The sequence below is a fragment of the Mesocricetus auratus genome, unplaced genomic scaffold (assembly GCF_017639785.1).
Source record: "Mesocricetus auratus isolate SY011 unplaced genomic scaffold, BCM_Maur_2.0 Super-Scaffold_15014, whole genome shotgun sequence".
In the NCBI taxonomy this organism is placed as follows: Eukaryota; Metazoa; Chordata; class Mammalia; order Rodentia; family Cricetidae; genus Mesocricetus; species Mesocricetus auratus.
In genome coordinates this window covers 45,511,527-45,536,514 of record NW_024429186.1, presented here as the reverse complement: position 1 = coordinate 45,536,514, position 24,988 = coordinate 45,511,527, and the positions used below count along the sequence as shown (strand labels likewise).

Sequence of the window (24,988 nt, the reverse complement as noted above, 5' to 3'; positions counted from 1 at the left end):
CTAGCTCTCTGGCTACCTTAGTGGGTTTTCTCGAGTGAGATTTAGTTGTTTGAAGGGGAAAAAAAATCAGCTGCATTTTCTTTGCTCTTGGGTTTGAGATTTAGTTGCTGAATCATTCTAACTTGTCTGGAAGAATAATTTTGAAACATTTAATATGCGGATCAATAAAGAAATGTTTTAAACTATACACAGCAAAGGGAGAAGCATGAGTATGGTATATAGTGAATATATCATCTGATAAGCCAGGGCCTACCTGGCTTAGTCATTATGGGCCTTTCCCACACCAGTGAGGCCAAGCTGTTGTATTACATTACAGATCATAGTTCTCCCTACGATGTATTGCTAATGTCCTTCTTAGGAAGACTGAATGTTGCTTTACAAGGGTCTAAGGATCCTTTGTAACAATCTGTGAGCTGTTAGACAGCACTGTATATTGTCACCCAGTGCAGGCTAGCAAGCAAGCGTCTGCAGCAGAATCATACAAGTGTTAGCTATTTCTGCAGTGCGAATGAGCAGTGGCCTCTGTTTGTCTCTCGTGCTCTGGGTATTTAAACATAAGTGCAAGCTGGAACATTTGCGATTCTACAGCTTTATTGTGGAGCAGTAGGTTTTTAGTTAATATCTGGTTTCCTCCTCATGTGCTACTTTAGGATTTGAGTGTAAGCAGTGTGTCTCATACTGCTTCTGGGAAGAGGAGCTGACAGAGTAGTCCTGTCTGTACTGTTAACTGCCAAACAGATCATTGTGCTGGGGAAAGCCTAGAGATAATTTTTGTGGATGTTACTTAAATGTCTTCATTAAGAAAATTATTTTAAGAAAGTTTTATATTAGAAAAGACATTACTAAATTTTTTGAGCTTGGGAATTTATTGGAAAGTCCAGATGAATATAAATGATAGCAGTTATTCATATCTCTTGACTTGTGATTATATTGGATAAATATAGGGGAGTTTTCTAAGGTTGAAAAGTTGGGAGATTAATTACCAGGGAATTTAACTAGTTTTAGCTTAAAATCATCGTGGTTTTATAAGTTGGTTTTGTGTATCAGATTTCATGTTTAGCAATGAAAATTGAAATTAGTGAAGTTTTTATACAAACTGTTCTTTTTAGTCTGAGGTATTAATACACTCATTTCTCCAATCTTGAGAATTTTTTAGGGATTATCATTACATTTGCTACCCAAGATAATTTTCCATTATTCTAAAAGTCATAAGTACTTGAGTTTTTTAATTCCTGGGAATATGACTATTAATTTTTTGGTATTTAAATCAAATGTTACCTGTATTGATTTATGACCATTATAAATTAAAAGTATTTGTTGATGATTGTTCAAAATCACCAGGAAAGCTGTCAGTAAAAGCTAAATATTTTTAAATGTAATATAAGTATTATAGCTGTATCAAATAACTCCTACAAAACTAAGCTTTAAGTAGATTGAAACACCAGCTTTCAATGAATAACTTAGATACTCACTAACATTCAAATATAACAACTTGCTTAAATTTAGACTACTAAACAAGCAAATAAAAACGTCCTAACTGTGGAATGGAGAGATGACTCAGGTCAAGAGCAGTTTGGTACTTAGCACCTAAATTGCAGTTTACAACCATCTGTAACTCCAACTCCAGAAGATCCAGTGCCATCTTCTGACTCCCTCAGGTACTGCATGCATGTGGTACATTTGCATACTGGCAGGCAAAATAGGCATACACATTTTTTTTAAGTCCTAGTGAGTTTTGAAAAATCTTCACTGTTGTAGCTTAAAACTTGAACCACGCTGAATTCACCTAGTGAGACCTCATTTATACATTTGTTCACATAAATATAGCTACATTTTCAAAATAATTACTCTGTGTAGGCATTCTAGCTACATGTGTCTATACACTGCTTTCATGCTTGGTGGCTGTGGAGGCCAGAAGAGGGTATCAGATGCCCTGGAACTGGAGTTACAGATGGATCCGGGACCTCTGGAAGAGCAGTCAGTGCTCTTAGCAGTGGAGCCATTTCTTTAGCCTTCTAATGCAGTTAAATTTTTTTGTATTTTAAAACACTTCATGCAATAATACCTTATATCTGTGGTCATATAAGAGGTTTGAGTCATATATGAAAATCTTGATGATGGCACCAGTATCATATCTTGATGGTTACCAACATTTAAATAAAAAATAAGCTACTTGGTTAACTGGTAATTTAGTAGTCATATAATTATTTTAAGGAGGACGTTGTTAGGTTGTAAAACAGTGTCTTACTGTAACTATATCACATCCTTTGGGCTTCTGGAAGTACTCTACATGTATGTAACAGTAAAGAATGGTATGCTTGTAAATTTTAGAATCAGGTGTTATTGAGTGTCCAACTATTTGTCAGTTCAGTGTTTGTAACCAGGTCATCTTTGAACATCACCTTGTCTCCACTCCGGCTTTGGAAAGAAACTCCTGAGCTTCAAATGGGAACTAGCTTCCAGCTCAATAACCTTCATGAGAGTGGCTATAGACCCTACAGCAAGCCTCCTTCTCAGGCACAGCCGACAGTGTGTCGTCCCCTGAGAGCCAGGTCCCCGGGGTTCTGCTCTGGATCAGGAAGTCCTGGCTCCTAGCTGTCTTTTCCTCCTTGAACCCATACCATTCTGTTTGCGCCCCACCCCCCACCACAGAACCTGCATTCCCTCCTCTGCTGGCTGTTCCCCTCTGGCCAGGCTGCTCAGTTACAGGTGCTGTCCCTGCCTTCTCCTTCTCTCCTGCACTGTGTCTTGTCCTGTCATCACGACCAGAACAAGTTTGCTGACAGACACCAGAGACCTTCAGCCAAGCAAAAGTGTGTCTTATCTCATCTCACTCCCTAGTAGCATTCAGATGTCATGATGTGACATTCATTTTCTGGTTTGCTTCCCAACCAAGTGATAGAATAACTCTGAATCTAGATGTGCATCTCAGCTGTCTCTTAGCTGCAGGCACTTATACTAAACTGGCCATGGAAATGCCTTGTTTGTAAGTATCAGACTCAGTTGCACACAGCCTCTCCTGCCTTCCTTTGTCTTCCCTTGGGCATTCCTAACTTACTTTAGTAGAAGCACCATACCCAGTTGCCTAAGCTAGACACAGAGAATAAATGGAATATGTCTCGATTCTTTTCTTGGTCCTCCTCATCAAATCCATTCAGATACACAAACCCGTTTTTCTTCTACCAACCTGAATAGCTCTTTAATTTGCTGTTTCTTTCTGTAAATACTCTGCCACCCAAAGTCCAGGCAATCCCTGCGTTGCCTGGACTAAGTGTGCTGGTGTGTTCCCACTTTTGCACCCTGTCTTTACCTGGACTGATGCAATGGCACCTTAGTGTGCTGGTGTGTCCACGCTTACCCTCCTCCATTCTGTTCTGTGCACTAGATCTGAGGTCAGTTTTCTAAAAAACAGGAACTACATGTCATCCCTTTGGGAATAAAATAATTTTAGGGCATAAAAGAGGTTGTGGTTTTTACCTTTTTGAATTGAAATATTTCTAAAGCATGTTATGTAATACCATCTCTTTTTTCAAAGCAGTGTGATGAGCATTACTTAATGCCACATTTATTCCAGGTTTATTTATTCAGGTAATTCACTGCTGTCAGGCTCTTGGACTTGTCACAAATGTTGGCAGTTTAATTTTTTAACTTATTTTTCTCTTGTTTTGTATTTACTCATTTATGTCTGCATCTTTTGGGGGTGGAGGAGGCAGGTATATATATGCCTTAGAGTCTGTCTCAAAGTTGGAGGACAACTTGTGGAGGTCGGTTCTCCTCCCATGTGGGTTCTGCAGCTTGTACTTAGAACATGAGGCTTGGTAGCAAGTACTCTTCCCCGCAGAGCCGTCTTACCAGCTCGGATGTGTTTAAGGCAGGAGCTCTGGAAGCTGAGGTTGTTCTCAGACTTGCTCTGTGCTGACAATGACCTTGAACCCCTCCTCCCTTTACCTCCCAAATGCTGGGATTAGAGCTGTTTCCTACTGTTCCCTGTTCAACTGTCAGCATTTGTGCTTGAAACTTTGTAGATAGTTCTTCAGTGTTCATCAAAGATCAAGATTTTAAACCCTCCCTCACTCCCTCTCCTTATTCCTCTCCCTGTATGAGATGGGGTTTTGCTATGCTGCCCAGGCTGACTTTGAATTCCTGTGCTCACACAGTTCTCTGCCTCCTGAGTAGCTGAGGCTGTAGGTGCATATCACTGTGCCAAGCCTTTTCTTAATTTTTTTAAAGATTTTTTTTTATTTAATGTGTATGAGTGTTTTGATTGAATGTATGTCTGTGCACTGTGTGCAGGCTTGGTGCCCACAGAAGACCCCCAGAATAGGAGTTACAGATGGTTATAAGACACTGTGGGGCCGGGTGGTGGTGGTGCACGCCTTTAATCTCAGCACTTGGGAGGCAGAGGCAGGCGGATCTCTGTGAGTTCGAGGCCAGCCTGGTCTACCAATCGAGTTCCAGGACAGCCTCCAAAACAATACAGAGAAACCCTGTCTCGAAAAACAAAAACAAACAAACAAACAAAAAAGACACTGTGAGTACTGGAAACCAAACCCTTTTCCAGCAAGAGCAACAAGTGCTCTTAACTGCTGAACTATCTCTCTGCAATCTTTATTAACTGTCTCACTGAGGTGTAGGGAGGTGTCTGTTGTACTAGATTATTTGCCACCAGGAAGATACCCCTTTCTTATCACTCCTAGAATTCGTAGCTCTGTAGTGGAGCAAGTTTGAGCAAGTGACGATGGCTAACCCAAATTATTTTCTACAGACTTGTTGTTTTAAATGAAGACTTTTTAACCCTCTTAGCAGTATATGTATGTATATTTAAGTGATTGTATGTGTGTGTGATTATGGAGGAAAGTTAGACATATTACTCCATGGTTCCTTTAAAACACTCAACAGTGCTGTTTCTTATGAGAAAACTTAGGCTGAGGTTTCACAAGCATTCCGATTTTTGTTTCTTTTTTCCTATGCTGTAAGTGAACCCAAGGTACGCCAGGGACTTTGTTTTTCATCCTTCCTCCCCAGGGTGCCCAGGCAGCCAGCTTTGAGAGCCTGGCCTATATTAAACCTCATCACCTAGTTTCTGAATAAAGGAATACTTGTGGATTATGTAAAGTCTTAGGAAATTACTGTTTGAAACAAGGTGTTGGACTGTTGTTTGAAGGTTAATTAGAACAATCTTTGACACAACTTTTCTTCAAAATATCTCTTAAAGACACTATACTCTAAGTAATCTCTCTCTCATCTTTCATACTTTTGTGGTGTTTAAATAATTTTTTTCCTTTGACCAATTTGAGACAGTTTTCTATACCTTGTCAAAGAGTTCTTCTCTAACAATACTTGGTTGAAATTGGCCCACTAGGAATTCTTCAATAGCTTTTAGTCCGTGTCAAATGAACACTAGATTTTGTATCTTTTTGTTGTTGTTGTTGTTGTTTTATATGGTTTCATCTCTGGCCTTTGAAAGTCTGACTTTGATGAATTGACCCCTGTTCATATTCTTATTCTCACTTTCCTGTGTCTCATATCTCCCAGCCACCTCTCTGATACTGCTTGGAAGCTCCTTGTTGCATCGTTGGGTATATGAGTTAAAAGCTGGCCTTGTCTTCCCATTTCTCTCACTGTTGGCTATCACAGGGCATATACAATAAAAGACACACTCTGGTTGTAGTGCTTACCCTGTAACTGTAGCTGGAGGCAGAGGCAGGAAGATAGCTCCAATTTCCAGGCCAGCCTCCATATGTATTTTGACAGTTTGGGTACCTTCCTGATTTGCAACCTGTAAGATAGGTTTGCTAGCTAGGAAATTTAACAGCAAAAATGAGGTGTGTATTCCTTCATTTGTGGCTCATGCCTGTAATCTCAGCACTTGGACAGGAGGATTGCCACTAATTGGAGGCTAGCCTAGATTACAGAAGGAGACACTGTCTTTTAAAAAAAGGTAGCATATTGTATCTATCTCCCCAATGAAGTGGTGTAAATTCCATTTGTCACTAGATTTATGGCATTTCTGAATGAGCATTCTTTTCCAGAAATGTGTGAGAGGTGCGGGTGAGCAGTTTGCCACTCACCTGTGTCTTAGGAGTGTCTCTAGCCCTTCTTAATCATCCCCAGTTTTCAGGGCTTTGTTGTAGAGCATTAGTTTCTAGCAGCCATTGTGAAACACGGGAGAAAATCTCAACTCAGGTGCAATGATGTCGTCTAACTTCATGCCAGTCATCAGAGATTAAAGCTGGGAATAAAGTAACCACGTCCCAAAGCTCATAGACTGAACTATTGTGACGGCTTCCTTTTCCTTTCCAATTTGTTAGTCTCATTCATGGCTGAGAACTTTAAAAACATAAATCTAATTCATTGGACAACTTATGTCTACTATGCTATCAGATTCTGGTTCCTTTTTTTTGTTTGTTTGTTTTTTTGTTTTTGGATACAGGATTTCTCCTTGTAGCCCTGGTTGTCCTGAAACTCACTCTATAGACCAAGCTGGCCTTGAACTGAGAGATCCACCTGCCTCTGCCTCCCAGATGTTGGGATTAAAGGTGTGTGCACTGGCAAGTTCTGGCTCTTTAGCACATTGTCTTTTTCGCGTCGCAGTGTCCCTCAGCTCTGTCTTCTGCTGCTTGTTTCACGGGGACCACAAGCCACAAGGAAAAGGCTTTATTTAATGTTACGAAGGCAGCTGAACCCCAGCAGAACCGTTCATTCCATCCTGGTTCCCACAATCTACACTTACCTCTTCTGCCTGTGACAAAACCAAAGCAGCAAAAAAGATGTTTTAGTTTTACAAACTTAAGTGTGTGTGTGTGTGTGTGTGTGTGTGTGTGTGTATGCGCGCGCCATGGCATATGTATGATATTAAATGGATGGACAACTTGTGGGAATCAGTTTTTCTTTCCACCATGTGGGACACAGGAATTGAGCTCAGGTGGTCAAGCATGGTGGTGGTACTTCTATCCATTGAGCCATCTTGACAGCCCAAGGATAATTTATTTTAATCCATAATGATACTATAGGAAAATATTATTAGATTTATATAAATGAATAAAAACACTTAAGCAGGTGGTTTTTGAAATTCAGTTTCTTGCAGAAGCAGACACACAACTAAGTAATTATGTGTTAACTTTGTTTTCTGGGAGTGGACTAGGGGGGTGATGAGGTCTGGGCCAAAAGTCTCACCTAAACAAAAAAACCCTTGCCACTGACTTTACAACCTTTGTTTGTATTTATTCAGTGATACTATTTTATATAAAAACATTTTGGTCATTATTGTGCTCATCTCCCAATGTATTTGAAGGAGCCACGTGACAATCCCCCCCCCAGATAAAAAATGAAGTAACAACAGTCCACTTGCTGCATTCTGGAATATTTCCCTCTTTACTTGATGATACTCAGGGCTGTGTCAGAGTAGGATATGAGATGAAGGGGATAGTAGCCTGGCCTACAGGTCCTTGTTATCAGAATGTGAGCTAAGCTAAGGGCAGGGACAGGGTCAACTCAGTGATGGAGCACTGACCTAGCACTGATCTGGGAGGCTTAGAGTTTGAGCCCCAGAAGTTTAAAGCCAAAGCATTAAAATGTGACTACCAGGGGTTCTGGATACAAAGTTAACATTGTTTCTCTTTCTGTTCACTGTGCTTGCCTTTACAGCCTGAGGAAGAACTTGATCCTGAAGAGAGGGACAACTTCCTCCAACAGCTTTATAAGTTTATGGAAGACAGAGGTATGTCATTTTTATGGCATGAGCATTGTTTCTGCTATATTAGGAGTACCTTATATTCCAGTGAAAGTGTATGAATCAGTGATACCTGATGGTAGTTAAATATTTGGAATACAAACAAACAATTTTAAGTAGAATGCATAGAAAATCAGTAGTTACATAATTAAATTTGGTCTCCCTCGCATTTATAAAAAGATGAAAATAATCAGAAGTAGAAAGTGACCGATCATAATGTTAATCTGTGTAGTCATTTACTGCAATGGCAATGCTGTACTCAGGCAAGTGAACCCACCTGATCCTTGGTGGCCACAAGCTGAGGATAATTGACATCAGTCTCTTTCTGAGTGGGTGGATAGGATTTCCATAGAGGTAGAAGAAATAGAGCCATCAGAAATCATTTTTTTCTACATGCCAGTCCCAGGTACCCCCCTCTCTCCTCCTCTTCCACTTTCCCCTCCTCCTCCCATCCCACCTTCCATTTGCTCCTCAGAGAGGGCAAGGCCTCCCTTAGGATGCCAACTGTGTTGATGCAGGACCAAGGCATCCGCTCACTCCCTATCTAGGCTGAGCAAGGTATCTCTCCATAGAGAATGGGCTCCACAAAGTCAACTTATGCATTATAGTTAGATCTTGGTCCCACTGCCAGTGGCTTCATATACTGGCCAAGCCACATCACTGTCACCTGTATTCAGGGGTCCTGGTTCAGTCCGATGCCGTTTCCCCAGTTGACAGCACAGTCAGACACTGACATTTTTAAGTCCTAGAAAATCGTCAGGTAATTTGGCCCGAGTCATTCTGTGTCTTTGGGAAGTGACCCTGCAGAGACGCACACGCAGTTTTTCATGTGGGTAAGCAGCAAGGATGGAGCCATAGCCTTCCTGCTTCGTTTGCTCGTGCTGTAGTGAACCAGCAATGTTAGCCACATGTAGCAGACTCAGTGTCGAGCTCAGTTTTAGCCTTTTCATTGTTACAGAGGTAACTTGAATGATAAACAAAGGGTGCAACTTCTGAAGTTCAGAAGCCCTCACTGTATAAGAAACACAGAGATGGGAGTGTGTCTTAGGTCATTTATAACCTTTAAATGAACACCTCCAACTAATGGATTTTGATTAATTATAGATAAATATCTTTACTTTCAGATTAGTATTTTCCCATTGACTAAATGCTTTGTTTTTCCCTCTGACATTAAAAAAGGTACTCCAATCAACAAACCACCTGTCTTGGGATATAAAGACCTCAATCTCTTCAAACTCTTTAGACTGGTCTATCATCAGGGGGGATGTGACAATGTAAGTTTAATATTGCTTTGCAAATATGTGGTTGTGTGATAAGGAATTTGATTGTTTTATGTTGGATTGACATACATAATTTTTAAAGAACACAGAATGCTAGTGTAATGATTATTTGCTTTGACAATTGTTAACAAAACCTTAATTTTCCAGATTGATAGCGGTGCTGTATGGAAGCAAATTTATATGGACCTTGGCATTCCAATTTTGAACTCAGCCGCTTCCTACAATGTAAAAACTGCTTATAGAAAGTAAGTAGTCCAGCTTCATTAGAGAATAAATGTCAGGCGGGTATGTAGTGCAGACTTTTAATCCCAGAACTTGGGAGGCAGAGACAGGAGGATCTGTAAGATCAAGATCAGTCTGATTTACAGAGGTTCCAGGACAGTCAGGACTATACAAAGAAACCCTGTCTTGAGAAACCTAAATAAATGAATAAATAATAAAATAAACATTTAAAGGGAACAGTCTCCTTTTAATGCATTAGCACTCCAAACAAGAAACATATGTACTCAAGTTTAGACTGGGAGACACTTGTGACTGGGAGATAGCAGAATTTAGAGCCTACTTTCCCCATCTCCCTTGTGATGCTGATTTCCTCTTTAATGTCGGGCGCAGGGGTGCTCATCATCTGCAGCTGCAGCTAATAGGCTATAGTTTGGTTATATATGTGTTCTAGAGCAGTAATTCTCACCCTTCCTAATGCTGTGACCCTCTAATACAGTTCCTCATGTTGTAGTGACCCCAACAATACAATTATTTTGTTGCTACTTCATAGATGTAATTTTGCTACCCTTATGAATCATAATGTTAATATCTGTGTTTTCCAATGGTCTTAGGTAACCTCCATGAAAGGGTTGTTCAACCTCCAAAGGTTGAGGACCACTCACTGTTCTATAGCAGTGTTCAGGGGGTAGCTCTGCTAAATTGTAACAGTCTCGATTTCTCAGGACAACATTTTAGTTTATGGTACCTTTGTTTAACTTTATCAAAGGCATTCAGAGATTACTAATATACAAAGAATACTTTTTAAGTGGCTTGGTTTTTACTATTTACTTACCTTATATTCACAATGAGTACAGACTAAGATTCTTAAGATGAAACATTGTGTGTTTAGATATCTCTATGGTTTTGAGGAGTACTGCCGCTCTGCAAATATTCAGTTCAGGACTATTCACCACCATGAACCAAAAGTAAAAGTGGAAAAAAAAGACTTTGAAGAATCAATGGAAGAGGATCTAAAAGTGGACCAGGACATGCCTTTAATGGAGGTGAAGAGTGAGCCCGAGGAGAACACCGATTCAAACAGTGAAAGTGACAGAGAGGATGTAGAACTGAAGTCTCCAAGAGTGAGTTTTAGTCGTTTTCTCTACCTCAAGCATTAGTTTAAAAGTTTTATTGTGGACATTGTGCATGTGTGTGCAAACATTTGTGCAGTAATCCTAGTTTATTCCAATATTTAGTATTGTTGTAATAATGTTATCTTTTTGTAGTTGCCTTTCCCGAGTACAACACATATTACTTCCTCTGCTTGAATAGCCCCTCCTCCCCAGTCATGGTGTCTCATGCCTATAGTTAAGGACTCAGGATCCAGAGGCCAGAAGCTTGTCATGCCTTCAGCCTGGGCTGCACAGTGTGGTCCAGGCCAGCCTGAGCCACAGCGTATGTCCTAACAACCAAATCAAATGGATAAAAACCCACACACCCACAAAATCCACTGTCTTACTGGGACAGTCTGCTCAGCTCCCTGTCATCTGACTCAGCCCCATGTACTCTTACTTCTTCAGGTTTCTTGCTAAAATGTCACCTCCATGAAACCTGCTCTGGTTGCTGTAGTTACAGTTGCTGCCTACCCCCTGTCTCACTCTTGTCTGGAGTGCCTGCATTGAGTTTATCTGTTCTCCCTCTGTACCAGAGTTGTATCCCTTGAGGGCAAGTATGAGTGTTGGTTTTGCTCACTGATGAGATCTAGACTTCTAGAATCAAGAAGCATAGCACATAGGAAGTGCTCATTAAATAGTTGAATGAATTGCCTCTTGATAATTCCTGTGCCACCAATTGTAAATCCATGTGCATACTGTATGGCTTTATTTGTGTGTACATTGATTTTATCCCCCCCCCTCGTACACTCACAAACACACTGGCCCCTGTATTCCTCTCTGTTGATTACAGTTTTATGAAGGGTTACCATTTGCTATTCTGATCTGTGTGCAGTGATAGCTACATAGCGTGATTTATCACCTTACGGGTTGCCACACGCTCAAAGAATTGTGGTTCTTTTTGGTTTTGTGTTTATTTTTTAAGACAGGGTCTCTCTGTTATATTTCTCTGTGTCCTAGACCATGCTGGCCTTAAACTCACAGAAATCAGCTAACTTCTGCTTCCAGAGAGCTGGGATTCAAGGCATTGAGCACCATCATGCCTGGCTTCCAGTTCTTAATGTATCCTATTTGTTGGTGAAGCCATATTTAATGGACGGAAAAGTGAAGTTACCTTTTCTTGTAGGTGTTCAGAAATTGTGGTGTTATTTTGGTGGGGGGAGGGGTTGTTTTTCTCTCTTTTTAGAAAAGTTTATTTTTATTTATGTGTATTGATGCTTGCCTGCATGTATGTCTTGGTGTCACATGAATACCTGGAGCCCACAGAGGCCAGGAAAGGGCACTACATCCTGTGGAACTGGACTTCCAGATAGTTGTGAGCTACCATGTGGATGCTGAGAATTGAACCCAGGTTCTTTATAAGAGCATCAAGTGCTTTTAACCAAGTCACATCTCCAGCTCCCAGAAATCCTGGTTTTTGTTTTGTTTTAGTTTTTTTGAGATAGGGTTTCTCTGTGTAGCCCTAGATGTCCAGGAAATAGCTCTGTAGACCGGCTGGCCTCGAATTCACAAAGATCCACCTGCCTCTGACTCCCAAGTGTTGGGGATTAAAGGTGCGCCTCCACCACCCAGCTCAAATCGTGTTTTTAGATGATTCTTTCATCTAATAAGTGAAAATTTTTAGTGAATTTCATAAAATGTGTAAATTTAAGTTTTCTATTTTAAAGTTTTGTTATTTTACTTATTTAGCTTTAGAGAGGGCCTCATATACTCAGGCTAGACTCAACTCACTGTATAGCTGTGGATAACTTTGAACTTCTGACCCTCCAGCATCTATTTTTCAAGTGTTGGGATTACAGGGGTGAACTGTACCATGCCTGTTCAACTGTTAGATTTTTGTTGGGGGGGGCGGGTATGTGCACATCTCTCTAAATGCAGAGGCCATAGATGTCTTGTTCTGCCCCTCTCTGCCTTAGTCCCTTGAAACTTGTCCTCTCACTACCTGGAAGTAGACTATGACCAGCAATTCCCACTGATGCTGCTGTCTTTTCCTGGGCCCTTCCCTCATCTCCCCAACACTGAGGTTATGGGTATATGTGGGCTTTTATTTTTTGAGGTAGGTGCAAGGAATTTGAATTCAGATCCTCATGCTTGTAGAGCAGGGACTCTTAAATGCTGATCTACCTCCCCAAATCCTCATTTATTCATTTTCTTTTTCTTTTAAATCCCTCTCGATTCCAAGGAGAGGAGGGAAGTGTCCTGCCATCATATTAGGTTGCTCTGCAGGGACACTCAGAAGGTCTTGAAGAGGCTCACCAGTCTCGCAGTCGGTTGGCATGCCAGAGGTTTGGTAGAGGCTGCTGGGGACAGGCCAACTGCCTCCTGTGACCCACTGAGTGCTCTAGATACATACTCAAATCTCCCTCTTCAGTCAGTTCGCCAGCTTGTTCTTATCTGTGTATGTTTCATTTGTGTATAGATACCCTCAGGAAAGGATGTTGGATCTCCTGGAGCTGGAATTACAGGCCGTTGTGAGCCTCTTGATAAGAGTGCTGGGAACCAAGCGTGGGCCCTGTGGAAGAGCAGCCAGTGCTCTTGACCACTGAGCTATCACTTCAGCCCCAAATCTCACTTTTTAGACTTTGGTGTTGTTATGTCCTTAAAACACAATAACATGTAAATATACTGATATTGCATTTTCGTTGTAAGAAAATATATTGATATTTGATTTTATTTTATTTAAATAAACAAGATTGGAGATCACAGAACTTTCAAAGAGGTCATAAGATACAGGGTGGATTTATGAAGAGTATTACTAATAACAAATATTTTCTTGTGTGTGTGCGTGCATGCATGTGCACATGTGTGAAAGCCAGAGAACAATTTGTGGAAGTTACTTTTTCCTTCCACCATGCGAGTCCAGGTAGGTCATGAGCTCATGTCATCAGGCTTGGTGGCAAGTATGTATCTTTACTTTGACCCATCTTGCCAGCCCAACATAGTTAGTAGGAAATTCTACTATTAGTGTATAGGTAATTCCCTTACTATTTTAAAGCCATGGTTATCAGGTATTTTGGAGTGGGATATATAGGGTTAGGGATGGTGCCCTGTGGGGGAGCACTTGCTAAGCACCTGCTGAGCCCCAATACTGCCAAACAAAATGGGATAAAATAATGCTGGGAGCAGAGACTTTATGGGGGTTGCTGGAGTGCTAGGTACTGAAACCAGGGTTTTGTACTTAGAAAAGGGCTCCATTCCCCCTTAGCTGTACTCCCAGCCCTACGAGAAGAGGGTTTCCTTATGAACGCACATCCAGGATTGTGGTAGTGGTGGGCATAATGAAGAGATTTATTAGTACGTGGGAGTTAATTGTTCAGAGTCTGATCTCAAGCCGGAAGCAGCATAGTCTCTGCTGTGGAGGCTTCAGAAGAAGGTGTAAAGACATTTCTTGCTCTTTCTCCATTTGTGGTGTTAGCTCTCTCAAAGCTCTTATCCCCACTATTAGGGGCGAAGGAAAATTGTTCGAGATGCAAATTCGATTAAAAAAGAAATAGAAGAAGAGAAAATCGAAGACAAATTCATCACAGATGATACGGAAAATAAGGATGTCGATGATGACTATGAAACGGCAGAGAAAAAAGAAAATGAGCTGCTACTCGGGAGAAAAAGTACACCAAAGCACAAAGAGAAGAAGCTTAAAAAGCAGGAGGATTCTGAGAAAGACTCAGAGGAAGAGGAAGAGAAGAGCCAAGAGAGGTACATTGTCTTATGTCTGTTCTCCAGAGGCACCTGTCTGGGGTCCAGCAGCACTCTGTTCCTGCTTAGAGATTCAGGTGTGAGGGAATGTCTTCTTATTGGGACTTCCATTCCTCTTGTCTAATGAAGGTGAGACACATTGTGAAGATGATGTGTATCGCCTTTCGGAATTGGAGAATATTCTGGTCGCACCATTTTAATAGCACTTGTGCCCTAAACAGTGGCCTCAAAGAAGGCTGCGCCACCCAGTCAAAAGAAAGGTCCTGCAGTTGACAGCAGGGAAGGGAGCTGGAGAAAAATGGAGGATGTGGACAAGAGGAAACAGCGACAGCAAAAATTCCATTTTAAAAAAGGTACAATGTGGGAAAGCTAACAAGCACATGGGTGCACAGTACTGGCAGATGTTTCTGTGTGTTAGCTTTATTTAAGACGTTTTTCTTTTTCAAGTTACTGTATTAGAGTAAGTGGCATGCACCCCTGATTCTAGTTTGCAGAGTACGTTCTTGCCCCACATCTCATCAGTAAATTCCAGATTTTTATGTCCATTCTATTTGCTGTTGAGTGAAAACTGTATTTTTTTTCCATGTATTTGACTTGCATGGATTGAAGTGACTTAAAAATATCCAAAAATTAGGCAGCTCAGCCAGATCAAGTAATGCCTCACTGTGCCATGTAGTGGGCCATTTTGCATATGAGATCAAATGGGTTTAACTAATTTAGATATTAATAAAAGGGAAGTTTTAAAACAGTAGCATAACACACTTACATGGAAGCAGAAGCTTTTCTCCAGTTTTTTTTTTTTTTAGTTATTTTTTACATAATGCTAAATTTTCTAGAGTTTGCGATCTTAAGCCAGATTTGGGGAAAGTGGCCTGCTGTGTCCGAATAGTAGCTGACACTATTTGTAAATAAACCATTGGGAGAATCAGTGTTTAGGGAAGTAGTACCTGGGAATAGAAAAGGTACTTGAAGCTTGGTAAATAGACATGTGACCTGGTGCAGTTATCCGTGAAGCAGTGTAGTTTTAAAAAGTTTTGAGCAACGCATCATTAGAATTTAAAAAGTAACAGGAAGTAATTGGGAGCTGAGACTGAGAACAGTATTAAATATTAAAACACTAAGCATAGGTGAGCTACTTAAAAAGTAGATTCCATTATAATAACGAGTCTATATAAATAAATATGTGGCTAAAATACTTGGTACAAAAATGGAGCAAATATTTTAGAACAAAGAATTCAATCTTCAATGTGAAGGTTAATATTCTATTTTATTAAATAAAGTTGAATATACAAACAACAAACAGCACATATTCTCAGTCTGCATCAGGAATCATGGAGATTTCTGTTTGTGTGTTGGAATGATTTCTCCAGGATATTTATGAGAAGTGTCCCTGGAGAGCAGATATTTCCAATGCAAATGCGCTATCAAGGCTTCAGTCGTGTGCCTAGGGGCCACTGAAATGATGCCCCGTACATGAGACTTAAGACCACTCCTGAAGCGTTTGAAATCCTTAGACCCCCTCATTCATCCTTGATTCAGTTGTCCTCTGAATGCTTGCAAGCTTAATTGGCAGTACACTCTATGGTTACAGTTTCGAAATACTGCCAGACTCCTCATATGAATTCCCTTTCTGTTTAATTATTGAATCAAAGAACAGCCACTGGGGGAGGAGTTAGAAATAGAAATCAACAAAACCCTATGAAGCTTTGCTCTGCCATCACTTTCTTATAATTTAACAAGTAGCCTCATACGTAAAATATAAACCAGTTTAAGAGGCGGGTTTTTAAGGTAGGCAGCCATTGTTCATTATTTTAGGCACGAAACAGTCTGTCTTGCTGAGAACCACTCTAAAATGACAAGATAGTTGTGTGGTAGTAAATTTAATTAGTTACAAGAAGTTAAAAAATAGATTTAGGAAATTCTCACAAGTAAGGTGGCATTTGATTATGAATCCAAAAGGCCATAAGGTCAGGACATACGGTTTTTTTTTTTTTTTTAATTTTTTTGGTTTAAAGTGGTTACTGACTGCATCGTCATTAACTGTGATTGCTGATTGGCCTTTGAGAAGTATGGATTGACCTGTACAGTGCACCTTTACATAATAAATTCCTTAGCAGGTAGTCCATAAATCTTCTCCTTCTCCTCCTTCTTCTCCTCCTCCTCCACTGACATGTTACTAAGGTAAACTTAGGTTGTAAAGAGTCTCCATGCTGGCTTCTCTTGTCTCTCATTATTAAGTGATTAGTAGCATTATCGATGTTGTAATTCACTGCAGGGAAGACACTGAAAGTAAATGTGACTCAGAAGGAGAGGACGATGAGGATGACACAGAACCCTGCCTGACAGGAACCAAAGTGAAAGTGAAGTATGGACGAGGAAAAACTCAGAAAATTTATGAAGCCAGCATTAAAAGCACCGAGATGGATGACGGCGAGGTTTTATACTTGGTGCATTATTATGGATGGAATGTCAGGTAAGCAATTTAGCATTCTCTTTTGCATGGTTAAAAAAGAGCAGTGTTGTAGGAAACCCTTGTATATGTTTAAGAAGCACACCTTGGTTCTAAATTTTTGAGGACTTTGAAGTTTGCACCGTTTTGTGACCTGTCAAGTGCCTCTCACCAGAGACCAGTGGGATCTGCCATTGGAACAACTAAGTTTATTACCTTTTTTATAGGGAGGCAGAACACAATGGGGTAGCCATGGGGTATCAATGTCCCGGGGTGATGGCTAAGCTGTGAAAGCTCAGGCCGCACCCCAGGATTTAGGGCTAGTGCAGCACTCTGTGAAAACGTGGAGGAGAGTCAGGGAGTGAGGCCCACAATCCTAACTCTGCATCTTTGTTTCCCATATCAGAAGTCAAGGCAGTGTCAAGCACTGTAATAATTTTAAGTTGGCTAAGTAATTAAAATGCGTACCAGGTAGGACTTAGATTTGAGCTTTTGTTATGTGGTAGGTTTAAGAAAGTCTTTGTTCTGTGTGCAAACAGTCAGGAAGCTGATGTAATTCTATGATTGGTTCTCTTAGTAAATCTTACCTAGAAAGAGAGAAGGCCAGATCACAGTTAATCCTTTAATTGGTAAAGAAGCAGAAGCAACTCATTAGCTGGAGGAAAGACCATTTTGTCATTTTTGTGGCTTGGACGGTTCCCTGTTGTTTCTGTGTTCAGACATGATTAGGGAGTTGTCTTATTTCGGTTTTGAACCTTCATGGGCTTGGAGCAGACTTGTCTGGTAACAGTGTTCTGTGAATTGGTCACGTTCAAGGGAAGACAGCTGAGTCAGACCAGCTAGAGCAACACTGAGGCCTAGCCATTCTAAGTTCTGCTTTTCTCTTGAGCCTTCTGAGTGTGTGTGTGAAGACGTGGACTGCTCTGGGTTGTCATACAGCCACATTGCCACACACCTTTTCTACATACGAAGTGTGTGCTCTATTCTGACTCGGTTCCCTCATCTCCAGATTGTAGAATTCGGATAAGTTGTAGAATTATGACCAATGTTAAGTAGCACGTGAAGTGCATAAAGCGATGCCTAGCACATAGTCGGCTGTGTTAGCTGTTAGCATGACTCTAAAGGGTCTTAATGACTAAGCAGAGTCTTTGTGTTCTGGTAAGTTCAGGAGCATGTTTTGTCCACATTTCCACTCATATTCAGGTTTGTTCACAGCCATCCACTCTGCGTGCAACCCTGTTGTGCCCGAATGTCTCTCCTTTCACCCTTCTCGTTTCCTTGAGGGTTCCTTTATGACTCTAACCAGTGGTTCTTTGTCATATGCTCAGGTTCTGTCATTGTCCTCTCTAGTCACCCACTGATTACTCCTAGGACCTTTCATTGTCTACAAATCTTGCTAAAAGCTAGTACAATTCTAACCTTCAAAGAATCCTTATAGTTTCTAGATAATTGAGTCATATTTCTAAAATGGGAGCATCTGCAAGTGTGAGAGGTGCCTGGCATACTGCAACTCAGCCAGGCCAGGGTGGGCCACCCTGGGGTTCCTACAGATAGGAATAAAGCCTGTGCTTTGTTTGGTCTGATGTGTCCTGGGAAATTCATGAGCAAGATGCTTTCTTCTTTTTAGCCCTAGATTGGGTATATATCTTTCTTACTGTATTTACTTAGACTGTATTCAATTATACAGCCTATCTATTTTTTATATCAGAAATGAAAGCAAGGCCTTGTTCTATCTGTTCTCTGCATATTTTATAATTCCTGGTATTTTAGTAGACCCTCAGTAAATGTCTAAATTAACAAATATTTATAGGCCAGGTGGTGGTGGCGGCGGCTCACACCTTTAATCCCAGCACTTGGGAGGCAGAGCCAGGCGGATCTCTCTGAGTTCAAGGCCGGACTGATCTACAGAGTGAGTTATAGGACAGGCTCTAAAGCTATACAGAGAAACCTTGTCTTGAAAAACCAATAATAAAAAAGAGGAAACATTTATAAATAAATAAGCTATCTCTGTTCCAAAAGGTTTCAATATTGGGTAATCTTCCAGGAAATGGTTTTTCAGCTTTAGCATAGGCATCACAGTACCAGAGCACCTAAAACCTGTACATGCTTGAGCCATGTGCTTTTCATGTCTCCATGGCAACTAGTTTACAGTGTTGCTGAATACTGTAAATAACTGCATTTGTGTAATGCAAGAAGTGTTGTTTAGTTCTGCATAGTTTAATCTATTTTTCTATTCCTAGTAATGGGAAAGATTATGTTTTGAAGAAGGGGCAAAGGAAATGAGTTTTCAGCTCATTGTAGAAAACATTATAGATGAAGGAAATTAAATTGGATACAAATATCTCTAAATAATTTCAGTCTTAATAATAATATGTTTCTTTTTTGTTGTTGTTTTTGTTTTTCGAGACCGGGTTTCTCTGTATTGTTTTGGAGGCTGTCCTAGAACTCGCTTTGTAGACCAGGCTGGCCTCGAACTCACAGAGATCCGCCTGCCTCTGCCTCCCAAGTGCTGGGATTAAAGGCATGCGCCACCAACGCCCGGCCAATAATATGTTTCATAATAAAGTTTTATTAGGGATAATAAATGCTAGAGCTCTGGGGAGTACAAGAAAAGGAACTTGATAAGTGATTGGGAGCTGAGTGTTTGCAAATTGACATCTTTATGTTATCCATAGAATGAATTGTAGTACAAAATCTGCTTATAAGTTCAGATTGTGAGAGTTTTGGGGAAAAAAGCAGTTTAGATAGTTTAGTATTGAGAGTTTGCTTTCCTAGACCTCTGAACCTCTTAATTCTGAGAAACTCCCTTCTTTTTTTATTTTTTGGTTTTTTGAGACAGGGCTTCTTTGGGTAGCATCCCTACCTGTCCCGGAATTCCTTTGTACACCAGGCTGACCTGTAATCACAGAGATCTACCTGCCTCTGCCTCCCTGAGTGCTAGGATTACCATTGTGCACCATCACTGCTGGGCGTTTTTTTCCCCCTCTTTTCTATCATTACTGGGTACCTAGGACAGCTGCTAGCATGCCTTACCAACAGGTGGTTCCTATGCTCTTTACACTTCTGCTAACACTAGAATTAGACTTTATCTCACTACTAGAGCATGCAAGGCGTCTGTGTGAATATATTTCATTAGGATATCATTGTGAAAGCTAAACTTTTTTTCTTTTAAGATATGATGAATGGGTAAAGGCTGATAGGATAATCTGGCCCTTGGACAAAGGTGGACCAAAGAAAAAACAAAAGAAGAAAGTTAAGGTATGTTCATACATTCATATCACTTATGATAGGTACAGGAATTATTCAAGTTGTATCTTTTCTCTAAGGTACTGTTTTAGTGTAGTTTTACATTTGTAGCAAAATGAGAAGGAACAAAATTTCTGATGTTCTTTTTGAGCTATGTGGGTGTGGTCTTTGCACTGTCAACTCTCTACCTTCACCAGAAAGGGTCAGACCCACAGTTTGCATTGGAGTGGTTTGTACATCTGAGGTGTCAGAGAACGTTGGGTCTTTGTGCTGTTAGTAGGTTTGGACAGATGTGCAATGCTGTTTTCATCATTAGAACTACACAGAGGAGCCCATCCCTCTGTACATGCATGGTTTTCTCTCTTACCCTCCACCACAGCAAACCTGTCTGCTGGCCCACAGTACACTTGCCCACACCTTCCATCCATAGTCCTGCTGTAGAAGTCTGATGCCTGCCATTCCCTCAGCAGGAAATGAAGGGGGTTTCTCTATAAGCACACGTTAGCAGTTGATATTTAAATTAACTGAGTTAATAGTTTTTCTTGGAGAACACAGTGCTCATTTTGAAAGGTCTTGGCTCTTCTCATGCATTTTGTTGTTGTTACCCAGAATAAAGAAGATAGTGAAAAGGATGAAAAGAGGGATGAAGAGAGGCAGAAGTCAAAACGGGGAAGACCTCCTTTAAAATCTACCTTTTCGTCAAACATACCATATGGTTTATCTAAGACGTCAAACAGTGAAGGAAAATCAGGTACCAGAAATGTTCATGACAGTGTGCCAGGCAGCTCATCTCTGTCCAGTGAAACAGAAGGGGCTCAGTATTGAGGACTGTTGACTTTTAAAACATTATATGTGCATATGCATCACTTAACAATGGGAACTCATTCTAAGAAGGGCCTTGTCATTGTACAAGTGTCATAGAGGGTGCTTACCAAACTAAGGGGCTGCAGTGTCCCTAGTGACAGAACTTGTAATGGAGCCACCGTTATATATAGCCATTGTTTACCAAAATAGAGCCATGCTGCTCTTGCCTAATAAAGCAGGCACCTTGTGAGAGTCATAGCTGGTTATCTCAATTTTTAACCCAATGTGATTAAAACTACACATTTAATTGGCAGCTGATGCTTATTTTGTTGTGTATTTTAATTTAAACTTTACTGATATTAATATGGGTAGCAGTCTGTCCTAAGGATTTTAGACACAACAGTTTAATCGTAGGGAAGTTAAAGCCATCCATGCATCCTAGTGTGTGCTATGCTCTGCTTCAAACCTTGTGATACACCAGTAGCCCCTGACAGTCTGTTAACAGAGCGAGACAGGTGAGCATATTTTACTGTGCTTTAGTATTTCCCTCCACTTTTTTGTCCTTTTTTATTTTTCGATGCAATTTAAGAGATTTTCAGATGGTGATATTATAAAATTACCTTCCTTGGAGACAGAAGTTCTACTAAAGGTCAGGTTTACCATTAGCTGCAGTGTGTCAGCCACAAAAGGGTGTCTTTCCTCTTTCCTGCCACCTGCTGGCTGTTTAGCATTATATACAAATGCAAGGTTTCTCAGTAGGCATTTTCTGGGCCGGTGTACGGCCTACACAGCCAACATCAGTGTCACTGAACTGCATAGCCGAAGAATATTTTCACAAGAAAATGGAATTCTGCGTTCTGCTTTTACTAAAACCACATAAAATTTATATACCTTTCTTCATTAATCACTCAGGGGTCTGGGGAGATGGCCCAGTAGTTAAGAGCACTTGCTGCTCTTGCAGAAGACTGGCGTTCAGTTCTAAACACCCACACGGCATTCATAAAGTCTGTAACTCCATCTTCAGAGCATCTGACTCTTTTTTTGGCCTCCACAGGCACGAGGCATGAGCATAGTACACTACATACATGAAAACACTCCCATTCATAAAATAATAAACATAAATCCTAAAAAAGGAACCAACCAGCAGAGAACATAAAACTTTGCCTAGTGGCACACACCTTTATTCCCGGTACTTGGGAGATAAAGGCAGGTGGATCTCTGAGTTTGAGGATAGCCAGGTTTATATCGAGGCAGGCCAGGGCTACATACTGAGAATGTCATCTTTAAAAAAAATGAACATATCATTGTTTGCCTTTTTAAGATTCTCTAAGGAGGGCATGTGTTGTAAGTGCATAAATTTTTATATTATGTACTTTTATACACTCTGAGAATGCTATGTTACTATTTGAAAAATTCTCTGACATAAAGTGAATAATTTGTCTTGCAAGCAGGTGGCTTGCTTGTATTCTCCTGTGTGTTAATAAGAACATTTGAAGTTTGGAGAATTCACATTGCTTATTTTAAACATCCCTTCTTAGGGTACAATCTTTGCATTAAGTCAGGTCAGGACACATAACATACTAGCCTGGATCTTTTTGTTCTGTTTTGTTTGTTTAGTTTTTGAGACAGACTTCCTCTTTGTAGCCTTGGCTGTCCTGGACTCATGCTGTAGACCAGGCTGGCCTCAGGGATCTGCCCATCTCTGCCTCCAGAGCACTGAGGTTAGAGGCCTGTGTTACCACACCCAGCTCTTAGTGGTACTGTAGCCTAAATGTGATGCTACTGAAGCCAGCTCTTCATACAGAACTGACATGGCAACATGCTTTGCAGTGTACTTGTACACATTTTGTTTTTATGGTTTGTGTGCGTACACTTGTATACATGTTCATGGAGGAAGGAGTGCACATGTGTTGAGAGCCCAATGGACAATCTTGAACAGTGTTTTTAATCACGCATGTGTGTTTATTTTGGGGAGACAAGTATATGCCACAGTGCACATTTGGAGATCAGAATTTGTTGTGCCTGCCACCTTGTGGCCCTCGGAATTGAACTCAGATCATTGAATCAGTCTTGGTGGCAAGCACTTTCATCCTCAGAGCCATCTTTCTAGCCCTGAGTTTGTCTTTTGAGATATGGCCTCTTACTGGGCTGGGGCTCAATGACTGAGCTGTGTTGTCTGACCTTGGAGAGATTCCCAAGCGTTGCCCATGCTCAGCTTTTTACATGGCTTCTGGGCCTTGATGTTAGGTCTTCACGCTCACATAGCATGAAGACTGGGTTGGCCTCCCAGTCTTCACTTCACTTTTGTTGTTTGGTTAGTTATTTTGGGGGTTTTTTGTTAGTTTTTGTTTGTTTGTTTGTGTTTGTTTGTTTCTCTGTGTATCTCTGGCTGTCCCAAAACATGTTCTGTAAACCATTCTGGCTTAGAACTCAGAGATCTGCCTGCCTCTGCCTCCTGAGCACTGGGATTAAATGTTCACACCACTGTGCCCTGTTTCATCACATGTTTTAAAAATTTTAGTCTTTCTGCTTACATTTTAGTATAAATGCTATGATTTATTTTATATAGGACATTTCTGTAGAGACATTCAGAAGTCTATAAAGAGTTTTGTTCATATTGAGTAGGATTTTGATTGTTCCATTAGTATTTAATGTAACCATCTGTGCAATGTACTGTCTCCTTACAGACTCTTGCTCATCTGATAGTGAGACAGAGGACACTATGGAGAAGAGCTTGATAAGTGAAGAACTTTCTCCTGACACTAAGGAAGAGTTAGAAAAAAGTGAAAATGGAAATGATGATAAACTAGATGAAGAAAACCCAAAGATTGCACATCTCTTAAAAGAAAATGACAGGACTCAGATGCAGCCCTTAGAGACCCTGAAGGTAGAGGTCGAAGACAGTGATCAAATAGTACATATTTTTGGAAACAAAGTGGAACAAGTAGAAGAAATTAAGAAGCAGGTGGAAAAGTCCCCTAAAGGAAAGGGAAGGCGGAGTAAGACGAAAGATCTTACTTTGGAAGTAATAAAGATTTCATCCCTTGGCCAGGAAGAAGCAGGCAGTGATGCTCATGCAGATGCTCAGAGCCTGGAGCTTTCTTCCCTTGAATGCAAAACCATTTCTTCTCCTGAAGATGAAGGGGACCAATATGAGAGAGAGAAAAAGTTGAAACGGAAAATACTGGGACAGCCATCACCAGAGAAGAAAGTAAGACTTGAGAATGGAATGGAAGTGACATCTGGCGTGTCCCAAGACAGGCCCAGCGATGGCGCTGGAGCCGAGGGCAGGAAAGGCCTACATTTCGAACAGCACTTTGAAGCAGAAAATGAAGGGATGCCATCACTGATAGCAGAGCCAAACCAGGACATCCAAGAACCAACTAGTGAAAAAGTGGACAGTCCAGCTGAAGAACCCGTACATACGCCGCCCAAAGAAGAGGAGGACGTGATGCCCCTGATTGGGCCTGAAACCTTGGTTTGCCATGAGGTAGACTTGGATGATTTGGATGAAAAGGAAAAGACCAGTATTGAGGATGTGGTAGTTGAAAGCTCTGAGTCTAACTCTCTGGTTTCTGTTCCGCCTGCCCTACCTCCCGTAGTACAGCATAACTTTTCAGTAGCTTCCCCTCTAACTCTCAGTCAGGACGAGTCCCGGAGTGTCAAGAGTGAGAGCGACATGACAATTGAAGTCGATAGCATTGCCGAAGAGTCACAGGAGGGCCTCTGCGGAAGGGAGTCAGCGAATGGGTTTGAAGCCAGTGTTGCCCCTGGTGCCTGTGGGATAATTGTACAAGAGAGAGAGAGCAGAGAGAAGGGTAAGACTTTCTAGTTGGTGATTGCTTCTGTGTTAAGACCAACAATTCAGGTTTTAGATATGACAGATGTTCACTGTTGCCTTTTTTTGAAAAAATAGAGGGGTGTTGTGGACAGGTGCGTAAATGGACCTGTCTGCTTCTAGCTTTTGGTTTGATTTCAAGGTTTTTCTTTTCCTTTATTCCAGGTCAGAAGAGGCCAAGCGATGGAAATAGTGGGTTGATGGCAAAAAAGCAAAAGCGAACCCCAAAGCGAGCAAGTGCCGCAGCCAGGGGTGACAAGAATGGAGCAGGTGAGTGTTCACCAGTGCCGGGGCTCATGCTCAGCGCAGGCAAGCCTCGCCCACTTGAGGCAGTCCAAAAGTGAGCCGGGTTTATTGTGTTCATATGCATGTGTGTGCATGCATGCACACATACAAGTGTATAGACGTGCCACCAAGCATATGTGGACGGCAAAGGACAATTTTATGTAGTCAGTTCTTTTCCTTCCATCTTTTTGTGGGTTCCAGGGCTCAAACTCAGATCTTTAGGCTTGCATGGCAGGAATGGCAGGAAGTCTTCCCCACTGCGCTCTCTCACCAACTGTCCATTTT

At 41.0% G+C, this 24,988-nt stretch overlaps 1 protein-coding gene across 2 annotated transcripts in view; it reads left to right on the top strand.

Moving 5' to 3' along the window:
* Arid4a (AT-rich interaction domain 4A) overlaps positions 1-24,988 on the top strand; it is a 64,789-nt gene that overhangs the window by 26,499 nt on the left and 13,302 nt on the right. For both annotated transcript variants that reach the window (XM_040742972.1, XM_040742973.1), the window contains 10 exons: positions 7,648-7,720; positions 8,912-9,006; positions 9,160-9,257; positions 10,124-10,355; positions 13,831-14,081; positions 16,357-16,554; positions 19,704-19,788; positions 20,386-20,527; positions 23,268-24,398; positions 24,584-24,688. In XM_040742972.1, coding sequence (XP_040598906.1) covers positions 7,648-7,720; positions 8,912-9,006; positions 9,160-9,257; positions 10,124-10,355; positions 13,831-14,081; positions 16,357-16,554; positions 19,704-19,788; positions 20,386-20,527; positions 23,268-24,398; positions 24,584-24,688 — 2,410 coding nt within the window. The remainder of the gene's footprint in view (positions 1-7,647; positions 7,721-8,911; positions 9,007-9,159; positions 9,258-10,123; positions 10,356-13,830; positions 14,082-16,356; positions 16,555-19,703; positions 19,789-20,385; positions 20,528-23,267; positions 24,399-24,583; positions 24,689-24,988) is intronic.